At 44.7% G+C, this 23,657-nt stretch overlaps 1 protein-coding gene across 1 annotated transcript in view; it reads right to left on the bottom strand.

The window, feature by feature from the left end:
• Positions 1-3,341: 3,341 nt before the first annotated feature.
• Positions 3,342-23,657, bottom strand: part of LOC311137905 (liprin-alpha-4-like) — a gene marked incomplete at both ends in the record, with an annotated part of 85,212 nt that continues 64,896 nt past the window's right edge. The window contains 22 exons of the mRNA XM_084172512.1: positions 3,342-3,391; positions 4,053-4,239; positions 4,402-4,470; positions 4,825-5,000; positions 5,911-6,008; positions 6,218-6,393; positions 6,602-6,628; positions 7,138-7,200; positions 10,771-10,971; positions 11,157-11,238; positions 13,237-13,318; positions 13,450-13,580; positions 13,843-13,970; positions 14,277-14,312; positions 14,830-15,058; positions 16,210-16,397; positions 17,144-17,273; positions 17,449-17,540; positions 17,765-17,827; positions 17,950-18,081; positions 18,697-18,780; positions 19,038-19,172. Of these exons, the coding sequence (XP_084028638.1) occupies positions 3,342-3,391; positions 4,053-4,239; positions 4,402-4,470; positions 4,825-5,000; positions 5,911-6,008; positions 6,218-6,393; positions 6,602-6,628; positions 7,138-7,200; positions 10,771-10,971; positions 11,157-11,238; positions 13,237-13,318; positions 13,450-13,580; positions 13,843-13,970; positions 14,277-14,312; positions 14,830-15,058; positions 16,210-16,397; positions 17,144-17,273; positions 17,449-17,540; positions 17,765-17,827; positions 17,950-18,081; positions 18,697-18,780; positions 19,038-19,172 (2,559 nt within the window). The remainder of the gene's footprint in view (positions 3,392-4,052; positions 4,240-4,401; positions 4,471-4,824; positions 5,001-5,910; positions 6,009-6,217; positions 6,394-6,601; positions 6,629-7,137; positions 7,201-10,770; positions 10,972-11,156; positions 11,239-13,236; positions 13,319-13,449; positions 13,581-13,842; positions 13,971-14,276; positions 14,313-14,829; positions 15,059-16,209; positions 16,398-17,143; positions 17,274-17,448; positions 17,541-17,764; positions 17,828-17,949; positions 18,082-18,696; positions 18,781-19,037; positions 19,173-23,657) is intronic.

Below are 23,657 nucleotides of genomic sequence, written 5' to 3'. Positions count from 1 at the left end.
CTATCCAATCATGTAAGATCAGTGACTGCTTCAAAGAAGGGAGGAAGGAAGAGCAGGGCCTGTCCCAGTCAGGTCCAATTAGTCCTAGGACACCACACAGCACCATACACCAACACACAACACCCCACACAGCACCAACACACAGCACCATACACCAACACACAACACCCCACACAGCACCAACACACAGCACCATACACCAACACACAGCACCCCACACAGCACCATACACCAACACACAGCACCCCACACAGCACCAACACACAGCACCATACACCAACACACAGCACCCCACACAGCACCAACACACAGCACCATACACCAACACACAACACCCCACACAGCACCAACACACAGCACCATACACCAACACACAACACCCCACACAGCACCAACACACAGCACCATACACCAACACACAGCACCCCACACAGCACCATACACCAACACACAGCACCCCACACAGCACCAACACACAGCACCATACACCAACACACAGCACCCCACACAGCACCAACACACAGCACCATACACCAACACACAGCACCCCACACAGCACCAACACACAGCACCATACACCAACACACAGCACCCCACACAGCACCAACACACAGCACCATACACCAACACACAGCACCCCACACAGCACCAACACACAGCACCATACACCAACACACAACACCCCACACAGCACCAACACACAGCACCATACACCAACACACAGCACCCCACACAGCACCAACACACAGCACCATACACCAACACACAGCACCCCACACAGCACCAACACACAGCACCATACACCAACACACAACACCCCAGACAGCACCAACACACAGCACCATACACCAACACACAACACCCCACACAGCACCAACACACAGCACCATACACCAACACACAACACCCCACACAGCACCATACACCAACACACAACACCCCACAGCACCAACACACAGCACCATACACCAACACACAGCACCCCACAGCACCAACACACAGCACCATACACCAACACACAGCACCCCACACATCACCACCACACAGCACCATACACCAACACACAACACCCCACACAGCACCAACACACAGCACCATACACCAACACACAACACCCCACACAGCACCAACACACAACACCACTCACTCACACACCACAATACACACCAACATGGGCCAGGGGGTTTCTCCTGGTCAGGTCTTGTGAGCTGGACACACCTCTTCCAGGCTTGAGACCTTATTCCCTAACTACCAAACCCTGTGGTCCACACCTCCCTCCCAGTAGGTTACCGGTCAGGTCAGATCCTAACCTGAGATCCCGCTAAAATCAATCAATGCATGATTTAGGACAAAGATCCAGTTACCTGTGTGGATCTCAAGTAAGGACTCAGGTCCTAAGTGCCACTTGGAAGGAGCAATGAGAAAGCAGTTTTTTTGTCCTGACTTAATGCAGAGAAATCCATGTTTCCTTCTTTTCTAAATCTTTCCCCGATCTTGCATTCTGTTTGTGTGTGTTATGCTTAAAGACACGAGTTTATTATTTGTGGGGCCAATATGTACCATGGCAGTTTTGACCAATGATTTCTGCTTAATTTAAACTGGTAATGAATGCTAGTGATTTAAATACGTTCAGTTTTTCTACAGTGGTTTTTATATTTTATTTTCAATTTTTTTGCTAACTTATTTTTGACTTTAACAATAAAGATTGTTGTTTATTTGTAGATGTCCCAAGAAGTAATATTTCTGTCCAAACGTGCATTAAAGACCATTTTCAAGGCCGCATTTAACGTCTCAACACACACACAGACACACACATGCCAACCATCACCTCAAAATGAACACACAACATCAACATTTATCTTTTAAAAAACAGCTTTACTTATGTCTATAGTGTCATAAATACAATACACTTTTTAAATAGCCAAATAATAAAATCTTGATTTGTCAGCATCATTTCACACCTGGAATAAATACACATACAATACTCATAGCTGCCACAGTAGCACATTACACTTTTTAGACACCTTTAAAACATTGGCTGTAAAATAAAAAACAAAATACACCCATCCGACATTTCACTGGTTCACTGATAGAGCTCTCTCATTGGAGGAGAGGAGGTCACACACACAACACTTGCTAGTGGTCGACACCATCATTGGCCACTTTCACATCCCCATGGCAACTGGACAGGAAGGGGAGGGGCCAGGGGAACAGTCCATATATGGCATCATCACTGTCTGTCAGGTGACCTGCATGTGAGGATTTCATTTGGCTGATGCCGAGCAGCAATTTACAGTTTGATTTGAAACGAAGTAGAGACAATTTCCCAGAGACATACAGACATCATCCAGTGAAAAACAACACCATCCATCCATGAAGGTTAGTCTGGGGTTTCGCTTTCATAGTATGCTGTTTCCCTCAAGTCCGAGATATAGGAGCCTATTGCTTTCATTTACACACACAGCTCATACTGTACCCTCTCATATCCACAGGATCAACTACTCTACTCATGGTAGCTACATAGTGTCAAATAAGGGAAGGAAAGGAGGAAACAAGAGGAGAGGAAAATGAAGGAGGAGAGGAGATGGGGAAGGAGGAAAGGAGAGAGGAAAAGAGAGAAGGAAAGGAGGGGATAAAAGGCAGGAAAGATAACTGAAGCGTTTAGATCTGGACCCATGAACCTGTGGCTGAGAATCATAGTAGTAGTATTCACATAGAGTAACACACCCCTCCCTGCTTAGTGAATCCCTCATGTAACTGGCGTTTCAGACACTGACAGCATATAAGACACACAGAGGTCCAACACACACAGAGAACAGTCACCACTGAATACAGGGCATTGGGTTTCATACAGCAATGATATTATAATATTCTCCCTATATAATTCCAATATATATATTTATATATATTTATTTAAAAAAACATGTCATCCATTTTATTTACAGAGAGAGACAATAAATGATTAATACCTTGCATAACCGAGAGCGGGCAACATGTAGGTGGGATTTGTCATTGAAACAGCCAGGAGTTAGTGTAGAGTTAGACTAGAACCCACAGATTAGGAATTAGGACTAGAACCCACAGATTAGGAATTAGGACTAGACCAGGGAGCGGGAGCGTGACACCACAACAACAAGGCTACTGGGGGTACTGGGTTTACTGGGAATAGAGACTGGGCAGAGGCTCCTTTACAGCAGCGAGCGCGGCCAATGAGCACGCTCAGAGTTCAAAGGTCAAAAGGTCAGAGGTCACCTCTGTATTGCACATGTCCCAGAGAGAAGGTGAGAGGTGACGCTGGATACAGGTCCCTTAAAGTCCAGATCTCTCCCAAATTTGGCATGTTACTCTCGAAGGTCCGCAAGCATGTGTCCATAAAGGTAATGGGAATGCACTGAAAGAGATAGAAAGAAAGAGGGAAGGAGAGAGAGATAGAAAGGCAGAGGGTGTAGGATTTAGTCATTTACAGTAGTTTAAAGCAGCACCCTTATCAAGTTAGAATAGGTTAGAACTGGGTTAGAACCTTACCTAAATGTAACATTACCTCTTAGCGTTAGCCCTTCTGTTAGTAACTGGGGTTGAATTAGCATGAGGATTCCCTAATGCTTTTATTAGCATTGCTCGGTCAGAAAAAGGCTCTTGGCCATAGCCATTTGTTAGCATTGCTAGGTTGTCTTACCTGTTAGCGTTATCTCCTGTTAGTAAATGGAGTGGAGTTAGCATGAGTACGTCCGTACAGCAGAGGGGTCGAGTCTCTGGGGAGCCGGGGGAGGAGCTAGACAGGGCGTGGCAGAAATGGGCGTGGCAGAGCGGGAGAGAGAGGAGACAGCGTGCAGTGAGTCAGGCAAAGCAGAGAAAACAGCACACACACGCATGAATACCCTCACACACACCAAGCGTTAAGATGAAATCATTTAGTGGCTGTTATTGTTAGTGCTTGAATTGTCAGCGAATCGCCAAACACACTCGCATCACATCCACACGACTGCAATTCATTCAACTATGAATACAGTACCCACTTCCAAACACACGCACACACGCACACACACACACACCTTCTGGTTGCAGGTGTTTCTTGGGCACCAGGGCCATGGACGGGGGCATGGACATGGAGGGCATACGGAACCCAGCGGGCAGTGTTTCCATGGAGCCCGCCATCATGCCCATCCCTCCCCCTCCCTCCCGTGCCCTGAAACGCTTCCGCCACGATGGAGAGCGGCGGAACGTCTTATCATCCCCACTCTACAGAGAGAAAGAGAGATAGAGAAAGAGAGAGAGAGCGTAAACAGTAATGTAAAAACTATTGTACGCAAGCAAAATGGTAATACAGAAACAGATCCATATTTCCCATGAAGATGGTAAAACTAAAAACAGTTGTGGGTCCAGTATTTCCTGGTGACTCACCTCTTCCAGTCTGCGATCGGTGCCCAGGGCCAGGACGTTGTTGAACTCTCTCTCTAGAACCTGCCGAGCCTGGAGCGCACGCACGCACACACACACACACACACACACACACACACACACACACACACACACACACACACACACACACACACACACACACACACACACACACACACACACACACACACTACACACACTCACTAACTGTAAGTCGCTCTGGATAAGAGCATCTACTAAATGACTAAAATGTAAATATACAGCATATAGATACAGAGAGAATAGACAAGGTTCTAAAATCTATAATTGTTTTCCAACAGGTGACGTCACTGCTAGGTAACACTAGTCTCTCGACCAAGGCTGTGTGTGTGTGTGTGTGTGTGTGTGTGTGTGTGTGTGTGTGTGTGTGTGTGTGTGTGTGTGTACCTGTGTGTTCTGCATGGGGATCTGCAGTATGAGAGCCAGGCTGCTGTAGTCGAAGGTCTCGTCCACAGCGATGAGAGCCCCGTGGACTCCACTCTCCATCAGGTTGTTACTGTAATCCTTCAGACCTATGCTCTGGACCCAGTGGACCACCTGCTCATTGGTCCACACTAATGCATCTACAGAGAGAGAGGGTGAAAGACAGACAGAGAGAGGTATATTACTATCACAACATATAGACCAGTGCATATACAGATAGATATATTTACTGTAATATCAAATGCATTCACACTTCAATAGTGTACACTCGGAGGCAAACCCCCTTTGTTCTGAATAAGCACAGCTGCCACACAGCTGTATGTGTGTGTGTGTGGGGGGGGGGGGGGGGAGGGGGGCTTCTGATGTGACAGGACAGCTGAGTCAAGTTCATATGCAGTGCTGAAGGTCGTAAGGTGGCAAAGTTTTATCTGGCTCTCTGTGTGTGTGTGTGTGTGTGTGTGTGTGTGTGTGTGTGTGTGTGTGTGTGTGTGTGTGTGTGTGTGTGTGTGTGTGTGTGTGTGTTTGTGTGTGTGTGTGTGTGTGTGTGTGTGCGCGTGTGTGTGTGGAGCTACAGTAGTAGTAAAAGGCTCAGCTGTCCATACCATCCTTCACTTAGAAATTTGCCGTATTATGGCTGAATGTCTATTTCTGACGCATTAATTACGCGTGGTTACAGGGTTAAAACAGAAACAACTGTTAAGGATTAAGTTGAGGTATTACTGTAATTCCAAGGGATTAAAGTTAGGGCTATGGTTTGGGGAAGGCTTAAAACAAAATAATTTAAAACAACCCGCATCAAGTCCTCTCCTGGCTTGGTAGAGCATTGTGAACTGCCGTGGCGCAGTGGTCAGAGCAGCGCGCTTCACCTCCGAGCATCATGAGTTCGCGCCAGTGCGAAATCAAAGGCTATTTCTAGTGACCAGCCTGGTCCATACATAGAGATTCAGCCACCTTGAGTCAGTTCAGCCTTACACCACCTTATGGCGCTCTGTCTACAGACAATTGAGATCTCACTGGTGAGCTGCAATGATGTCCTGTGTGTGTGTTTACCTTTCATGTCGTGCATGCTCTCCTCTCTACGACGTTCCAGATCTTTTCTGTCGTAATTGAGTCTCTTCAAGCACATAATCCCATACTGCAGACTGGCCCTGGTACACACACACACACACACACATCAGTGTCAGAATGAATTCAACATTTACTGTCAATTGACTGCACAAATTGAATACATATACATATGACACATTTCACCACTTGTATGTGTATATTCCTACATTGAGATTGAAGCTGTGGCATGGTAACTCCTAACAACGGCTGCTGTTGCCATGGTGGCTGGCTGGTTACCATGGTGACTGACCTGTGGAAGCTGTCGACCATCTTGAGGTGTGTGCGGAGGTCTTTCTTGGTGAGGTGGTCCAGCATGCGAGCGTCCACCAGACACTCCATGAAGTAGGAGCGGTACTGAGGCAGACCCAGGCTGGGTAGCCACTCATTACCTATCCACTCATGGTTCATGTCCCCATACGCCAGAGTCTGTGTGTCAGGAGGGACACAGATTAGATACAATTGAGAGGTTTGTCTGTGTGTGTGGACTAACCAGATGTGTAGGTGTGTGTGTGTGTGTGTGTGTGTGTGTGGCCTGAGACTGTGTTCCCTGTGACTTGGTGACAACGCCTGGCATCCTGGCACAGGTATAGGTCGTTATGACAACAGCAGGTGTTAGTTGGAGGAGTTATCTCACCTGAGCCCAGCTGCCCTCCTCATTCTCCTGAGTGATTGACAGCGTGGCAGAGACATGATAGATAGTGTTAGACACACACACACAGTCAGTTAATGCTAATCACACACACACTGAGTGATCAATGTAACACGCACCAATGTAACTGACCAGGGATAGAGGTAAGCATTGATGGATCAACTGTACCAGACTGTGTTACTGAGAGAATTTGCTAACAAATACTGAGACACAATTCAACACAATAAGACACAGTTTGACACAACACAACACCACACAACACAACACCACAACACCAGCATAAATCGATACTCAATAACCAACCTAAACAACAGAGCCTAATATGTTACAGACACACCAGAGACATGCTTACCCAAGCACAAACAGGCAGGCAGGCAGTATACTTTGTAGTTATTGGAGGCTGGGGGTGAGGGGTTGCGGAAGTAGGCATATGTGTAGCTCAGCGGGGCAGAGTGTGTGTGTGAAGTGTGTGTGTGTATTTGAGTGTGTGGTGGGGAGGGGGCCACCCAGATGGCACTGACCGCTTTAGTGGAGGAAGCCAGGTTCTCCATCTCTTCATGAGTCAACCACACATTTCCGGAGGACTGCACAGAGGGAGAGCACACACACGCACGCACACAGGCACGCACGCACGCACGCACACACACGCACGCATACACACACACACACAAATACAGTGTCTTCAGTGAGAGGGAGTGTGTCAGGCAGGCAGTATCTGGCACATTGTTGAGAGAGTAGGGTTCCCATTCCACCCCATGCAGCCCAGTGGACAGAGTGAAGAGTACTGTGAACTCCAAAAGCAGTACCATTACAAGGTCATAGGTGAGAAGTGACAGGTGAGGGGCAGTGTGTGTGTGTATGTATGTACAGTACAAGTCAAAAGTTTGGACACACCTACTCATTCAAGGGTTTTCTTTATTTTTACTATTTTCTACATTGTAGACATCAAAACTATTTAATGACACATATGGAATCACGTAGTAAACAACAAAGTATTTAAAAAATATGAACATATTTTATATTTGAGATTCTTCAAATAGCCACCCTTTGCTTTCATTGCAGCTTTGCACATTCTTGGCATTCTCTCAACCAGCTTCACCTCGAATGCTTTTCCAACAGTCTTGAAGGAGTTCCCACATATGCTGAGCACTTGTTGGCTGCTTTTCCTTCACTCTGCGGTCCGACACATCCCAAACCATCTCAATTGGGTTGAGGTCGGGGGATTGTGGAGGCCAAGTCATCTGATGCAGCACTCCATCACTCTCCTTCTTGGTAAAATAGCCCTTACACAGCCTGGAGGTGTGTTGGGTCATTGTTCTGTTGAAAAACAAATGATAGTCCCACTAAGCCCAAACCAGATGGGATGGCGTATCACTGCAGAATGCTGTGGTAGCCATGCTGGTTAAGTATGCCTTGAATTCTAAATAAATCACAGACAGTGTCACCAGCAAAGCACCCCCACACCATAACACCTCCTCCTCCATGCTTTATGGTGGGAAATACACATGCGGAGATCATCCGTTCACCCACTCCGCGTCTCACCAAGCCACGGCGGTTGGAACCAAAAATCTCCAGTTTGGACTCCAGACCAAAGGAAAAATGTCCACCGGTCTAATGTCCATTGCTCGTGTTTCTTGGCCCAAGCAAGTCTCTTCTTCTTATTGGTGTCCTTTAGTAGTGGTTTCTTTGCAGCAATTCAACCATGAAGGCCTGATTCACACAGTCCCCTCTGAACAGTTGATGTTGAGATGTGTCTGTGACTTGAACTCTGTGAAGCATTTATTTGGGCTGCAATTTCTGAGGCTGGTAACTGTAATGAACTTATCCTCTGCAGCAGAGGTAACTCTTTATTTTTTTATTTTTTTTATTTCACCTTTATTTAACCAGGTAAGCCAGTTGAGAACAGGTTCTCATTTACAACTGCGACCTGGCCAAGATAAAGCAAAGTAGTGCAATAAAAACAACACAGAGTTACATATGGGGTAAAAAAAACATAAAGTCAGAAATACAACAGAAAATATATATACAGTGTGTGCAAATGTAGCAAGTTATGGAGGTAAGGCAATAAATAGGCTATAGTGCAGAATAATTACAATAGTATTAACACTGGAATGCTAGATGTGCAAGAGATTATGTGCAAATAGAGATACTGGGGTGCAAAAGAGCAAAATAAATAACAATATAGGGATGAGGTAGTTGGGTGGGCTAATTTCAGATGGGCTGTGTACAGGTGCAGTGATCGGTAAGGTGCTCTGACAACTGATGCTTAAAGTTATTGAGGGAGATAAGAGTCTCCAGCTTCAGAGATTTTTGCAATTCGTTCCAGTCATTGGCAGCAGAGAACTGGAAGGAATGGCGGCCAAAGGAGGTGTTGGCTTTGGGAATGACCAGTGAGATATACCTGCTGGAGCGCAGACTACGGGTGGGTGCTGCTATGGTGACCAATGAGCTAAGGTAAGGCGGGGATTTGCCTAGCAGTGATTTATAGATGGCCTGGAGCCAGTGGGTTTGACGACGGACATGTAGTGAGGACCAGCCAACAAGAGCGTACAGGTCACAGTGGTGGGTAGTGTATGGGGCTTTGGAGACAAAACGGATGGCACTGTGATAGACTACATCCAATTTGCTGAGTAGACTGTTGGAGGCTATTTTGTAAATGACATCGCCGAAGTCAAGGATCGGTAGGATAGTCAGTTTTACGAGGGCATGTTTGGCAGCATGAGTGAAGGAGGCTTTGTTGCGAAATAGGAAGCCGATTCTAGATTTAACTTTGGATTGGAGATTCTTTATGTGAGTCTGGAAGTTGAGTTTACAGTCTAACCAGACACCTAGATATTTGTAGTTGTCCACATACTCTAGGTCCGACCCGTCGAGAGTGGTGATTCTAGTCGGGTGGGCGGGTGCTAGCAGCGTTCGATTGAAAAGCATGCATTTAGTTTTACTAGTGTTTAAGAGCAGTTGAAGGCTACTGAAGGATTGTTGTATGGCATTGAAACTCGTTTGGAGGTTTGTTAACACAGTGTCCAATGAAGGGCCAGATGTATACAAAATGGTGTCGTCTGCGTAGAGGTGGATCTGAGAGTCACCAGCAGCAAGAGCGACATCATTGATATACACGGAGAAAAGTGTCGGCCCAAGAATTGAACCCTGTGGCACCCCCATAGAGACTGCCATAGGTCCAGACAACAGGCCCTCCGATTTGACACACTGAACTCTATCTGAGAAGTAGTTGGTGAACCAGGCGAGGCAGTCATTTGAGAAACCAAGGCTATTTAGTCTGCCAATAAGAATGCGGTGGTTGACAGAGTCGAAAGCCTTGGCCAGGTCGATGAAGACGGCTGCACAGTACTGTCTGTTATCAATCGCGGTTATAATATCGTTTAGGACCTTGAGCGTGGCTGAAGTGCACCCGTGACCAGCTCGGAAACCGGATTGCATAGCGGAGAAGGTACGGTGGTATTCGAAATGGTCGATGATCTGTTTGTTAACTTGGCTTTCGAATACTTTCGAAAGGCAGGGCAGGATGGATATAGGTCTGTAGCAGTTTGGATCTAGAGTGTCACCCCCTTTGAAGAGGGGGATGACCGCGGCAGCTTTCCAATCTCTGGGGATCTCAGACGTTATGAAACGTTATGAAACTCTGGGTCTTCCATTCCTGTGGCGGTCCTCATGAGAGCCAGTTTCATCATAGCGCTTGATGGTTTTTGTGACTGCACTTGAAGAAACTTTCAAAGTTCTTGAAATGTTCCGTATTGACTGACCTTCATGTCTTAAAAGTAATGATGGACTGTCGTTTCTCTTTGCTTATTTGAGCTGTTCTTGCCATAATATGGACTTGGTATTTTACCAAATGGGGCTATCTTCTGTATACCCCCCCTACCTTGTCACAACACAACTGATTGGCTCAAAGCATTAAGGGAATAAATTCCAAGCTGGTTGAGAGAATGCCAAGAGTGTGCAAAGCTGTCATCAAGGCAAAGGGTGGCTATTTGAAGAATATAAAATATAAAATATATTTTGATTTGTTCAACTTTTTTGGTTACTACATGTTTTTGATGTATTCACTATTATTCTACAATGTAAAAAAGAGAAAAACCATTGAATGAGTAGGTGTGTCCAAACTTTTGACTGGTAGTGTATGTGTGTGTGAGTACCGTTCTAGAAGTGAGCGGGGCAGAGGGGCTGGTTAGGGAGACCATCTCCTGTATGGCCAGGCGTAATTTGAGGCGGTGCAGGGGGTTACTGATGCCAATCTCCCTCTGGATCTCTGTGTCCGACAGGGCCGACATGATGGCACCGCTCTTCACATTGGCACGACACGCTGCCACGTACCAGGCGGGCATACCCACCCACAGCTGGAGAGGTGTGAGAGAACATCATCATCATCATCATCATCATCATCATCTCACACTGTATAACACTCCAGGTGATGATACTGCAGGTTAAAGTTAGTGCTAGGGTAAGGTATAGGGTAAGGTATAGGGTAAGGTATAGGGTAAGGTTTTGGTGGAGGTTAGGGGTCAGGGTTTAGAGGTTATACCTCTAGCCAGGAGACCACAGTGGGTCCATCCCACTGGGCGAAGGGCAGTCCTCTCCTCCTGGCCTCCTCTAGTAGCTCATGTCTGACATAGAGACAGGTGAGAGAGAGAGAGCAAGAGAGAGAGAGATAGTTAAATAGAGAGAACGAAAGAAAGAGAGGTCTTCACAGCTTCTAAAATGTTATTCACGAACCAACTGTCAGAGAGACACAACCAGTTAACCTTGTATGTGTATGTATGTATGTACAGTCGTGGTCAAAAGTTTTGAGAATGACACAAATATTAATTTTCACAAAGTCTGCTGCCTCAGTTTTTATGATGGGAATTTGCATATACTCCAGAATGTTATGAAGAGTGATCAGATGAATTGCAATTAATTACAAAGTCCCTCTTTGCCATGAAAATGAACTTAATCCCCCAAAAACATTTCCACTGCATTTCAGCCCTGCCACAAAAGGACCAGCTGACATCATGTCAGTGATTCTCTTGTTGACACAGGTGAGAGTGTTGACGAGGACAAGGCTGGAGATCACTCTGTCATGCTGATTGAGTTAGAATAACATACTGGAATCTTTAAAAGGAGGGTGGTGCTTGAAATCATTGTTCTTCCTCTATTAACCATGGTTACCTGCAAGGAAACACGTGCCGTCATCATGCTTTGCACAAAAAGGGCTTCACAGGCAATGATATTACTGCTAGTAAGATTGCACCTAAATCAACCATTTATCGGATCATCAAGAACTTCAAGGAGAGAGGGTCAATTGTTGTGAAGAAGGCTTCAGGGCGCCCAATAAAGTCCAGCAAGCGCCAGGACCGTCTCCTAAAGTTGATTCAGTTGTGGAATCGGGGCAGAGCTTGCTCAGGAATGGCAGCAGGCAGGTGTGAGTGCATCTGCACGCACAGTGAGGCAAAGACTTTTGGAGGATGGCCTGGTGTCAAGAAGGGCAGCGAGGAAGCCACCTCTCTCCAGGAAAAACATCAGGGACAGACTGATTTTACATTTACATTTACATTTTACATTTTAGTCATTTAGCAGACGCTCTTATCCAGAGCGACTTACAGTTAGCACATACATTATTTTATCGAACCCACAACCCTGGCGTTGCAAACGCCATGCTCTACCAACTGAGCTACATCCCCTGCCGGCCATTCCCTCCCCTACCCTGGACGACGCTGGGCCAATTGTGCGCCGCCCCATGGGTCTCCCGGTCGCGGCCGGCTACGACTGATATTCTGCAAAAGGTACAGGGATTGGACTGCTGAGGACTGGGGTAAAGTCATTTTCTCTGATGAATCCCCTTTCCGATTGTTTGGGGCATCTGGAACAAAGCTTGTCTGGAGAAGACAAGGTGAGCGCTACCATCAGTCCTGTGTCATGCCAACAGTAATGCATCCTGAGACCATTCATGTGTGGGGTTGCTTCTCAGCCAAGGGAGTGGGCTCACTCACAATTTTGCCTAAGAACACAGCCATGAATAAAGAATGGTACCAACATATCCTCGGAGAGCAACTTCTCCCAACCATCAAAGAACAGTTTGGTGACGACCAATGCCTTTTCCAGCATGATGGAGCACCTTGCCATAAGGCAAAAGTGATAACTAAGTGGCTCGGGGAACAAAACATCGACATTTTGTGTCCATGGCCAGGAAACTCCCCAGACCTTAATCCCATTGAGAACTTGTGGTCAATCCTCAAGAGGCGGGTGGACAAACAAAAACCCACAAATTCTGACAAACTCCAAGCATTGATTATGCAAGAATGGGCTGCCATCAGTCAGGATGTGGCCCAGAAGTTAATTTACAGCATGCCAGGGCGGATTGCAGAGGTCTTGAAAAAGAAGGGTCAACACTTCAAATATTGACTCTTTGCATAAACGTAATGTAATTGTCAATAAAAGCCTTTGACACTTATGGAATGCTTGTAATTATACTTCAGTATACCATAGTAACATCTGACAAAAATATCTAAAAACACTGAAGCAGCAACCTTTGTGAAGACCAATACTTGTGTCATTCTCAAAACCTTTGACCACGACTGTATGTGTGTGTGTGTGTGAGAGAGAGAGATAGACAGAGATCTTACTTCTTCTTCATCCTGCGGTCTCTCTCTGCCTGTGTGCCCAGCTTGCCCAGAGTCATGGTGTCTCCGATGCTCATCTCAAAGTCTACTTAGACACACAACAGACACACAACAGACACACAACAGACACAGCATCACCCACACATCCCTTAACATATAGTAGTAGCCTAAGCAAGACAAGTAATGGTGATGTAGGTAAAGGTATGGGTGTGTTACCTCCCGGCATCAGGGCAGGCAGAGGCTGTCCCTCCCTCCCCAGAGTCCCTCCTCCCTCCATCCTGCCCTTCTCCTTGCTCTTCCCAAACAGACGACCTATAGACGACTTGATGCCCTTCTTTGCTTTACCCCTGTAGCGAGAGACAGATAGAGAGAGAGAGAGAGAGAGAGAGAGAGAGAGAGAGAGAGAGAGAGAGAGAGAGAGAGAGAGAGAGAGAGAGGGGGGAGGGAGAGAGAGAGACCGAGGGGGTGAGAGAGAGAGAGAGAGAGAGAGAGAGAGAGAGAGAGAGAGAGAGAGAGAGAGAGAGAGAGAGAGAGAGAGAGAGAGAGAGAGAGTCAGGGAGTATGTGAGAGTGAGTGTTTGAATGAATAAGTGTGTGGGTGTGTGTTTACCCTCGTCCGTCCTCCAGACTGCCAGTGAGCTGGGCAAAGTTGGTCTCCAGTCTCAGACTGCGGGGGGAGGAGGGGGGAGACGTCTCACACTTGATAGTAGCCTTGTCCTCACGGGCCTCCACTGGAGACTGGAGGGAGAGGGAGAGAGGGGGAGAGAGAGAGAGGTAATGAGAGAGAGAGAGAGAGGAGGGTAGGTGAAAAAGAGTGAAGCCACTTTACCTGGGTCAGTAGGCTTCCAATAGGAGCAAACCCTTTCTCACAGAGGCTGTGATACTTCACCTTGTCCAGTGGGAATAGTCATGTACTTCCTATCGCAACCTTTCAGTACGTCCCAAATCTATTCAAATATCTGTTGTATTCTAAGGGAGCAAAGCTGGGAACTATACTGTCTCTCTTAGTTTTGTCAGGTTAAGATGAAGAGGAAACAGACTTACTGCTATTTTCCTGCGGTGTTTCCTTAAGTCGCTTGGCTGTTAGAGACGGGAGGCAGGCACACAGACACACAGGCACACAGACACACAGGCACACAGGCACACAGACACACAGACACACAGGCACACAGGCACACAGACACACAGGCACACAGACACACAGACACACAGGCACACAGACACATAGGCACACAGGCACACAGACACACAGGCACACAGGCACACAGGCACACAGACACACAGGCACACAGGCACACAGACACACATGCACACAGGCACACAGGCACACAGGCACACAGACACACAGGCACACAGGCACACAGACACACATACACACAGACACACAGACACACAGACACATTGTTAGACACAACCAGGTGTTAGACATATAATCAAAACCAGTTACTGGAGTTACTGAAGAGAGAATGCATAAGCAGCAGTGGAGTGACTTTTTCTTTTACATTGTAAACATTGTGAGTACATCAATCCAAATGTGCATTCAGGTTAGTCCTCTCTGATGGTTCAGTGTGTGTGTGTGTGTGTTTTTGTGTCTCACCAGGGTCATGATGCCTAGCTGGTGGCTTGCGTTGTGTGCATGGTGTTTGGGAGTGGAGCGTCCACTGGTGGGCGGGGACGAGGAGGAGGCCAGTGATTGGGCGGTAGCTGAAGTGGGCATGGTTCGGGGGCGGAGTGTAACGTTTAGTCCGTCCATGCTCCCACTGTTCACACGAGACTCTATCTCATCTGCCCTGAGGTCAGCAGACTCTCTCTCCACCTGGATCATCCTACACCACAGAGAGAGTACAGTGGGATGAGACATGATAACTACATCAAAGATTTTTATAACTAACCCAAGATAGACCACAGCCTGTCGTTTCCAATGAGAGCAAATTAATTATAGTGGGCAGAACAAGCAAGGAGGTGGACAGAGCCAAGCACGAGCTAGCGAGATCCTATTGCCGCGTTGTAGCATGTATTTGCATATTTCCGTTAGGGAACGCCTACTCTGTGAAGTGCGTGTGTGCAATAACTCAATTTGCCCTTTCACTCCTTCTAAACAACGCAATTTTTTGAAACTTTGGCAAAGGGTACAAAACTTAGTCCACTCATTTTCGTAACTGATTTTAGTTTTGGGAAAAGAAAACTGTATTGCGCTCAAATGTTTCATCGATGAGAAAATGTGCTGAATGTCAGCCAAAATCCATCTCGCTCCACTTCTCCCACTGCCGGCCACTGGGCTTCCTCTCATCACCATATTTGTTAGTGAGTGGGAATGCCAACCGCATGCTTCACATGTTTATATCTATCTGTGACTACATAATACACACATAATAACTACATAATACACACATAATAACTACACAATAACTACACAATACACACATAATAACTACACAATACACACATAACTACATAATACACACATAATAACTATATAATACACACATTAACTACACAGTACACACATATTTGGTGGTGAGTGGAAATGCCAACCACATGCTTCACATGTTTACATCTGGTGAAACATCTGGCTCATTGTTCTATCTGTGACTACATAATACACACATAATAACTACATAATACACACATAATAACTACACAATACACACATAATAACTACACATTACAACTACATAATACACACATAACTATATAATACACACATAACTACATAATACACACATAACTACATAATACACACATAACTACACAGTACACACATAATAACTACATAATACACACATAATAACTACATAATACACACATAATAACTACATAATACACACATTATAACTACATCATACACACATAATAATTTCATCATACACACATAATAACTACATAATACACACATAACTACATAATACACACATAATATCTACATCATACACACATAATAACTACATAATAACTATGTGTTTGTGTGTTCTCTTACCTGATCTCCTCATTGATGGCATCCAGCTGCTCCTGCAGCATCAGAGCCAGAGTCTGTGCATCTGATTGGCCGTTAGGTGACAGGAGGGCGGAGCTAACATCATCATCTAGGTCTGACTCCGCTTCCATGTCACTGCCCAGGAGGTGACTGACGCTGCCGCGAAGAGACGAGTAGTCCTGCTCACACACCTGTAGGGTAGACACACACACACACTGTTACACATCGCACACACATGTAGGGTAGATACACACACACACTGCTACACACCACACACACCTGTACAGTAGATACACACACACACACACACACACACACACACACTGTTACACATCGCACACACCTGTACAGTAGATACACACACACACACACACTGTTACACATCGCACACACCTGTACAATAGATACACACACACCGTTACACATTAAACACATCAGATTACACACAGTCAGATATCCTAACAAATCCACACTCACACCTCATATGTAAACACTTTCCAAACACTCGTTTTGATAAAGAAACACCACTTACATCACACAGAAGTATGTCCAAGGTGGCAGGGGTCAGAGAGAGAAGCATTGGTTAGGTGAGAGCTGTATGCAATGAGGGACAAATGCACTGTGTTAAGCTTAACAACTATCAGCCATATTACTGCCCTCATCAGGGCCATCAGATCATCAGCCATGAGGGAGAGGAGGGGAAGAGAGGAGGGGAAGAGAGGAGGGGAAGAGAGGAGACACTAACAAAAGGGAGGACAGGAGGGGGATATGTGGAGAGGAAGAAAGGATATGTGGGGTTTCATGACAGAGCTTGATGGGCACAGAAATTGGACACACAGGCACAGGGGAGGGTACCAAGTTTGGCACAGGTGTGTGTGTGTGTGTGTGTGTGTGTGTGTGTGTGTGTGAGTGTATGTGAGTGAGTGTATGTGGTTACCTTGTTGGGTTCGTCCCGTAGCGCTGCCAGGCGCCCCTTCTGTGCCCGTCTGATGACAGCAGAGCTGTAGTGTCCATCCTGCCCCTCTACCACTGAGAAACACAGGTCGCTGGCACTGCCCATGTGAGACCTATACACACACACACACACACACACACACACACACACACACACACACACACACACACACACACACACACACACACACAGAAGACCTGGTCAGTACAGGGTGCTAGTATGGGACAAGTGTGTGTGTGTATAGTGTATGTGTCTGTCTGTCTGTGTGTCTGTATGTCTGTGTGTACCGTGGGTGTGATCCATCTCCAAACACTCCACTCCGGCGTTTCAGGTGGTCGATCTCGTTCCGCAGCTTCTCAATCTCACCAATCAGACGCTCCTGAGGAAGAAAGGAATTGTGGGATTGTTAATAGAACAACATCAATGTCCAATCACAATATTTGTAACAGTTCAACTCTCTTCCAACCTCAGTGGTTTGTGGTTATCCATAATTTGTCCTCAATTTTTCTTGTGCGAGAAAAGTAGAAATTAATATGACTTTGGAGGGATAGAGGGAATGCCTGTTGGATTGTTCATGTGTTGTGTGTCCAGGCCCTGACTCACCCTGGTGTGGTGGAACTCCTCCAGTTGTTTCTGGGAGTTCTCCAGATCCTGGATCAGGGAGTTCTGGAACCAACAGGAAAAGGATATGACATCACTGTTCAGCTATCATTTGGGAATCACTATAGTCCTTGTGAGTATGTCATGTGTGTGTGTGTCTTTGTGTGTGTGTGTGTGGCGGGCCATGCCTTGTCTTCCAGTGCTGCCATGCGTTCTTTAAGGTGGAGCTGCAGTCTCTCGTTAGATTCAGTGAGCAGACGGTCCACCGTGTCAGACAAACGCTTGTTATGTTCTTCATTCATCTTCTCTCTCTGACGTGCCTGAGAGAGAGCAGAAGAGAGCAAGAAGGGAAGAGAAAAATAGGTTTAAAGTTCATGATTATTGTCACCCACATACAGAAGCACTCAATACAAACTCCATGGGCACAACACCAGGAGAGAGAATGGACTTGATTTGGCAACATTGTATTATGCATTGTTCATCAGTGGGAAAACTACCTTGACATCATATCTCAACCACACACACGTACACACACATTCACATTCACATCTGTTTTCATTAACTAAATACACATGAGCTCACATGCAGAGCTAGAAATTAGTCAAGCGTGAAGTATTCAAATTCTAAATATATCAGCCAATCAGAGCTCTGTGAGGGGAAACAGGGTGCGCCAGAAAATGTGTGGATTTGGTCCATATTTATAAAAAGGCGTTGTGAGTGTGTAATGCTCTAAATGAGAAGGACGTGTATATGTGTGTGTGTGTGTGTGTGAGAGAGAGAGGGAGCATGGAGAGACAAATTCAAGGGGCCAGGCTAATGTGAAGCATCGGCCTACGCTGCACTCAGAGAGGTCAGAGAAAGCCTGCAGGGCAAGGCTAAAGTATAACACACACACACATGCACACACACGCACACACACACACACACATACACACCCTGCCTAGTTCCTGGTTCTTCTCCTCAAGTTGTGACTCCAGCTGTCTGAGTCGCTCTTCCACGTTGCCATGACGCTCCTCAGCCTGCAGGGGGAGACATAGGACCCAACACAATCAAACCTGCATTTACAGACCTAGGCTAGCGTTTTTTTCACATGGTCCAATAAACTGGGTACTGTTTTGGTTACTGTGAAATCCTACAACTAATAACAGATACCTTCCCCTTACAGATAGATGCTTTCTTGTTGACTGAATTAAATCTGTGAACATTGCTATGGAGGGTTCAATTGACATCCAGCCTCTGTATTTGTGTTTAGGACTCTGACTGTATGTGTTGTTACCTTGGTGAGGGCTGCCACCCTCTGTGCCAACTCTGCCTCCACCTCTGGTAGTGTCTCAGCCTTCCTCATGGTCTGAGCCAGTCTCTGCTCTGCCAACTCTAACAACTCCTGTAGCTGGCGCACCTTCTCCTCACTCTGACAGACAGAAAGGGAGAGAGGGAGGGAGATGGAGGGAGAGAGGGAGAGAGAGTGATAGAGACAGATAGATAGATAGATAGATAGATAGATAGATAGATAGAGAGAGAGAGAGAGAGAGAGAGAGAGAGAGAGAGAGAGAGAGAGAGAGAGAGAGAGAGAGAGAGAGAGAGAGAGAGAGAGAGAGAGAGAGAGAGAGAGAGAGAGAAAGAAAGAAAGAAAGAAAGAAAGAAAGAAAGAAAGAAAGAAAGAAAGAAAGAAAGAAAGAAAGAAAGAAAGAAAGAAAGAAAGAAAGAAAGAAAGAAAGAAAGAAAGAAAGAAAGAAAGAGATGAACACACATATTTAAGGTCAGGTCATACAGATGTTTTGACTTAATGTCATTGGCTAATTTAAAATGATGTAATTTTATTATCATGGGTTACAAAAGCACTGTTTGTTTCATATAGACATGCTACTCATATCAGCTGAACTGCTTACCCAGCTAACAACAAACATTTCCACAACTTTAGAGAATTTTCCCTTAAGAGTCTCATTAGGTCATTAACTAACTTTTTCATAGGAATGTTCCTGTGATGTCCAAGAAATGCTTCCAAGAGACCATTCCCTTAATGTCAAATAGAACTTACCCAGAAAGTGGTTACCATGTTCTCCGAATTGTATATATTAATGTTCTAGACACGTTTCATGGGAACGTTGCAAGAACATTCATGTGTCCCAGTTTTATGTGGGTTAGGAGAATATTCCATCAACGTCAACCCAAACATTAATATATTATGTTCTGAGAACATGGCAACCATGTTCTGTGTATGTTTGATGGGACGTTGAAAGGAATATTCTCCCAAACCTCAGAAAACTGGACACATGAATGTTCTTGCAATGTCCCCATGAAACGTGTCTAGAACATGAATATCTTTTATGTTCTGAAAAAAAACTAAAAACATTACACATCGAGCCTCGTTACTGTTGCCGAGCCAATCAAGGCCCTTATTGTTGAACCACTGATCCATTCATAGCTCTTTGTCTGTTGGCAAGGGATACTCACACAGTGCCTTTAACATACAGGGTTTTCAACTTACATATTTGACACACTTTGACGTAGATGATTACATTGTGAATGTTCATTTATAGAGTAATTATTATTCAACATGTCTTCACCTGGGGCCTCATTTATAAATGATGTGTATGCACAAAATATGCCCCAAAACATGCGTGCGCCCAAAGTTGATGTGAGAATGTGCTTATCCTCCTGCAAACTTTAGACCATGCATACACACAGTTTCTAGTGGTTGAAGTATTGCATTGCAAAAAGGCAAAAGTAGCCTAGTAGCCTTGTGCAAATGGTGAATATACTGTATGATGAGAAGAGCGAAACTCTATTTATTAATTTGTCAAATAATTTGAAATAGGCATATACATTGCCTTCAGAAAGTATTCACACCCCTTGACTTTTTCTACATTTTGTTGTGTTACAGCCTGAATTTAAAATGTATTAAAATTGTGATTTTTTTGGTCACTGGCCTACACACAATACCCCATAATGTCAAAGTGTAATTATGTTTTTAGAAATGTTTACCAATTAATTAAAAATGAAAAGCTGAAATGTCTTGAGTGAATAAGTATTCAACCCCTTTGTTATGGCAAGCCTAAATCATTTCAAAGTAAACATTGCGGTTAAATTCCCTAGCACGGAATAAAAAATACAAGTTAAATCGGTTTCCATCGCATTTTCAACTCTACTGATGGTTTTCTCACAAACAAATGTGTGTTATATAGCGAATGTGCCCACTCTGGTCTTTGCACGTGTGCTGTAGCCCACAGCTCACAGATACAGTAGGGGTAGGCTATCTACATGAAGAGATTTCTATTATGGACAAAATAGTGAGATTTTTTTAGGGGGTGAAACGGTAGCCAAGCATTGATCATCATGTCACCAGAATAAGCCTCTATATTTATTTGCTTACGTTTTCATGTACCAAAAAAGCTCAAGTTCAATGTGTTTCCATCGCATTTTCAACTCTACCGATAGTTTTGTCACAAAGACTGTTGCGTTAAATAGCAAATGTGCCTACTCTGGTCTTGGCACGTGCACTGTGCCTACTCTGGTCTTGGCACGTGCACTCTAGTCAACAGCCTACTGATACAGTGCAGGGTAGGCTAGTCTACATGATGAGATTATTATGCGTAATTATGCAGAATATTTTTATTTGTCAAATGGCAGTCAAGCATCGATTATCATGTCACTAGAATAAGACCCTCAATATTTATTGGAAAGGAGCATCAAGATCACTGTGCACTTTCACCACCCTGTGAAGTAGCCTAATAAACGTAATGGTTTCCTGAGTTGTAGTGGGAGGACCACACACCATATCATCCGCATGACTCCAAATTTACTTCAATATGATGGTTGTTATATCAATATTTGCTCATAAATTCGTTTCCACATCCATTTCTCACATAATTAGTTTTACCGACACAAAAAGATCGCACCACGTTGAACGAACAAATGATCTGTCAGCATTTATACAATTGTACCGAAACTTCCTGTTTCCATCACTGCTGTCATGATTTTTTAAATATGGTATGCAGTGGCGGCTGGTGAAAAATATTCTCGGTGGGGCTGTGCCATACTTTTTTTTTCCTGTAACCATCGCGATATATTTTAACACAAACTGCAGGACAGCAGTGCTCAGTGAAACATTCAGTAATTATTTAATGCCAATATTAAAAAGTTGAGGCATTCTTACACAAAAACATATTACACAAACCCAAGCCTTTCATTTGCATTTAAAGTGAACTTTTTACCATTGGTAGTAAACAGGCAACGCAACAGGCATGCTGTCAGAACAGAGTGGAAAGTGGACAATAACATGAAATTATTATAAAGTTTATAGGAAATCTTACACTGTATAAAAGGATGTATAATATAGAAATGGATATCAAGTGGATGAACTCAAACCTTTGACTGGAAGAATAGCATACAGTATTTTATGATCATACTAAATGTGACTAATTGTTAATGTGCTCCAGAACTGCAACAATTAATTGATACAAAACAACATATATACAGTAATATTAGCAAAGACACTATTAAGACTTTCTAGAGTACCATATATAACTGGATTTTTTATGCTAAGGTCAACTATATACAAAGAAACATGCGGCCAGAGCTGCTCTGTGTGTGTGTGTCTGTCATCTTATTTGTACAGGAATTTTGCCCGTCTGTCCTTCTGAGTGGCAAACCTCTCAATGACCCTTTGATTAAAGTCAGGAATGTCCCTGACAAGTTTCTTCTCCATGGAGAGCATGGCCAGAGCGTTCAGGCGATCCTGTGTCATGCTGTTTCTCAGGAAGGTCTTGATCCTTTTCAGTGTAGAGAAGCACCTTTCTGACTCAGCAGTTGTCATGGGTGTGGTGATGAGGATCTTGAGGAGGCTGGCAGTCTCTGTGAAAGTGCTCTGAAGGTTGTTCTCCATGAAGAACTGGTACAGGGGCACTGCACCACTACAAGCCTTGAACTCACTGTTCTCATAGATGAGGGACAGTTCGGTTTTGAGCTTGGCCTTGTTCAACATGGGGTACGCCTCCACGGTTGTTTCAAGCGCTGTATCGGGGAACTTCACACTGTGTTGTGGGAACAACTCTCCGTGCAATAGTGTTGCGCTGATGAGGTGCTGGGTGAAGGAGAACCTCTCTTTGGCATGACTCAGGATGGTATCACATACCTGTAAAAGATACATCATCAGCTTTAATTTGCAATTAAGCTATTTTGATGCAAGTGATCCTGACTGACACATGCCTATGTCCAACTCAAGTATATGATTACCAAGGTGCTGATTGTTCAGGGTTTTGGCTACATACTACCAGGCCTGAAAAAAGTTCTATGGGGAAACACTGACAATTACATCACAACTTACCTCTATAGCCAACCTCTGTTGTTCTCCTGGTCCCAGCATCCTCCGTCGCTTGATGGGCTGTTGCTGCTCGTCAGATGCGCTGTCCCCACACAAAGAGGGAATTGAGGCCCTGGGTCCAAAAAATAAAGTTTAATTTGATAACTTGCAATCAGACTTCTTAACTCACTGTAATTCCCCCTCAACACACAACCAGTGACTTTTATATATATATATATATATATATATATATATATATATATAGACAGACAGACAGACAGACAGACAGACAGACAGACAGACAGACAGACAGACAGACAGACAGACAGACAGACAGATAGTGTGTATATACACACAAACTATGTCTAGTAACTGCTTTTAACCTGTGATGTACATAATTAACTGATGTTATTACGTTTTAAAGCCTTTTTCTATTACATTTGTGAGAGGGATGCAACATCATTTTGTTCTGCTGTGCACTTAGCAATAAAGTTAATCTTCAATAACAACTAGGCCTCTTCTAGAAATTGACCTGGTGGACACCTGAATAATTATTACAAACTGTGTAGTACTTTCCTGCATTATTATCAACGT

Source organism: Coregonus lavaretus (genome assembly GCF_964263955.1).
Source record: "Coregonus lavaretus genome assembly, chromosome: 12".
In the NCBI taxonomy this organism is placed as follows: Eukaryota; Metazoa; Chordata; class Actinopteri; order Salmoniformes; family Salmonidae; genus Coregonus; species Coregonus lavaretus.
This window is presented reverse-complemented; position numbering and strand designations above follow the sequence as displayed.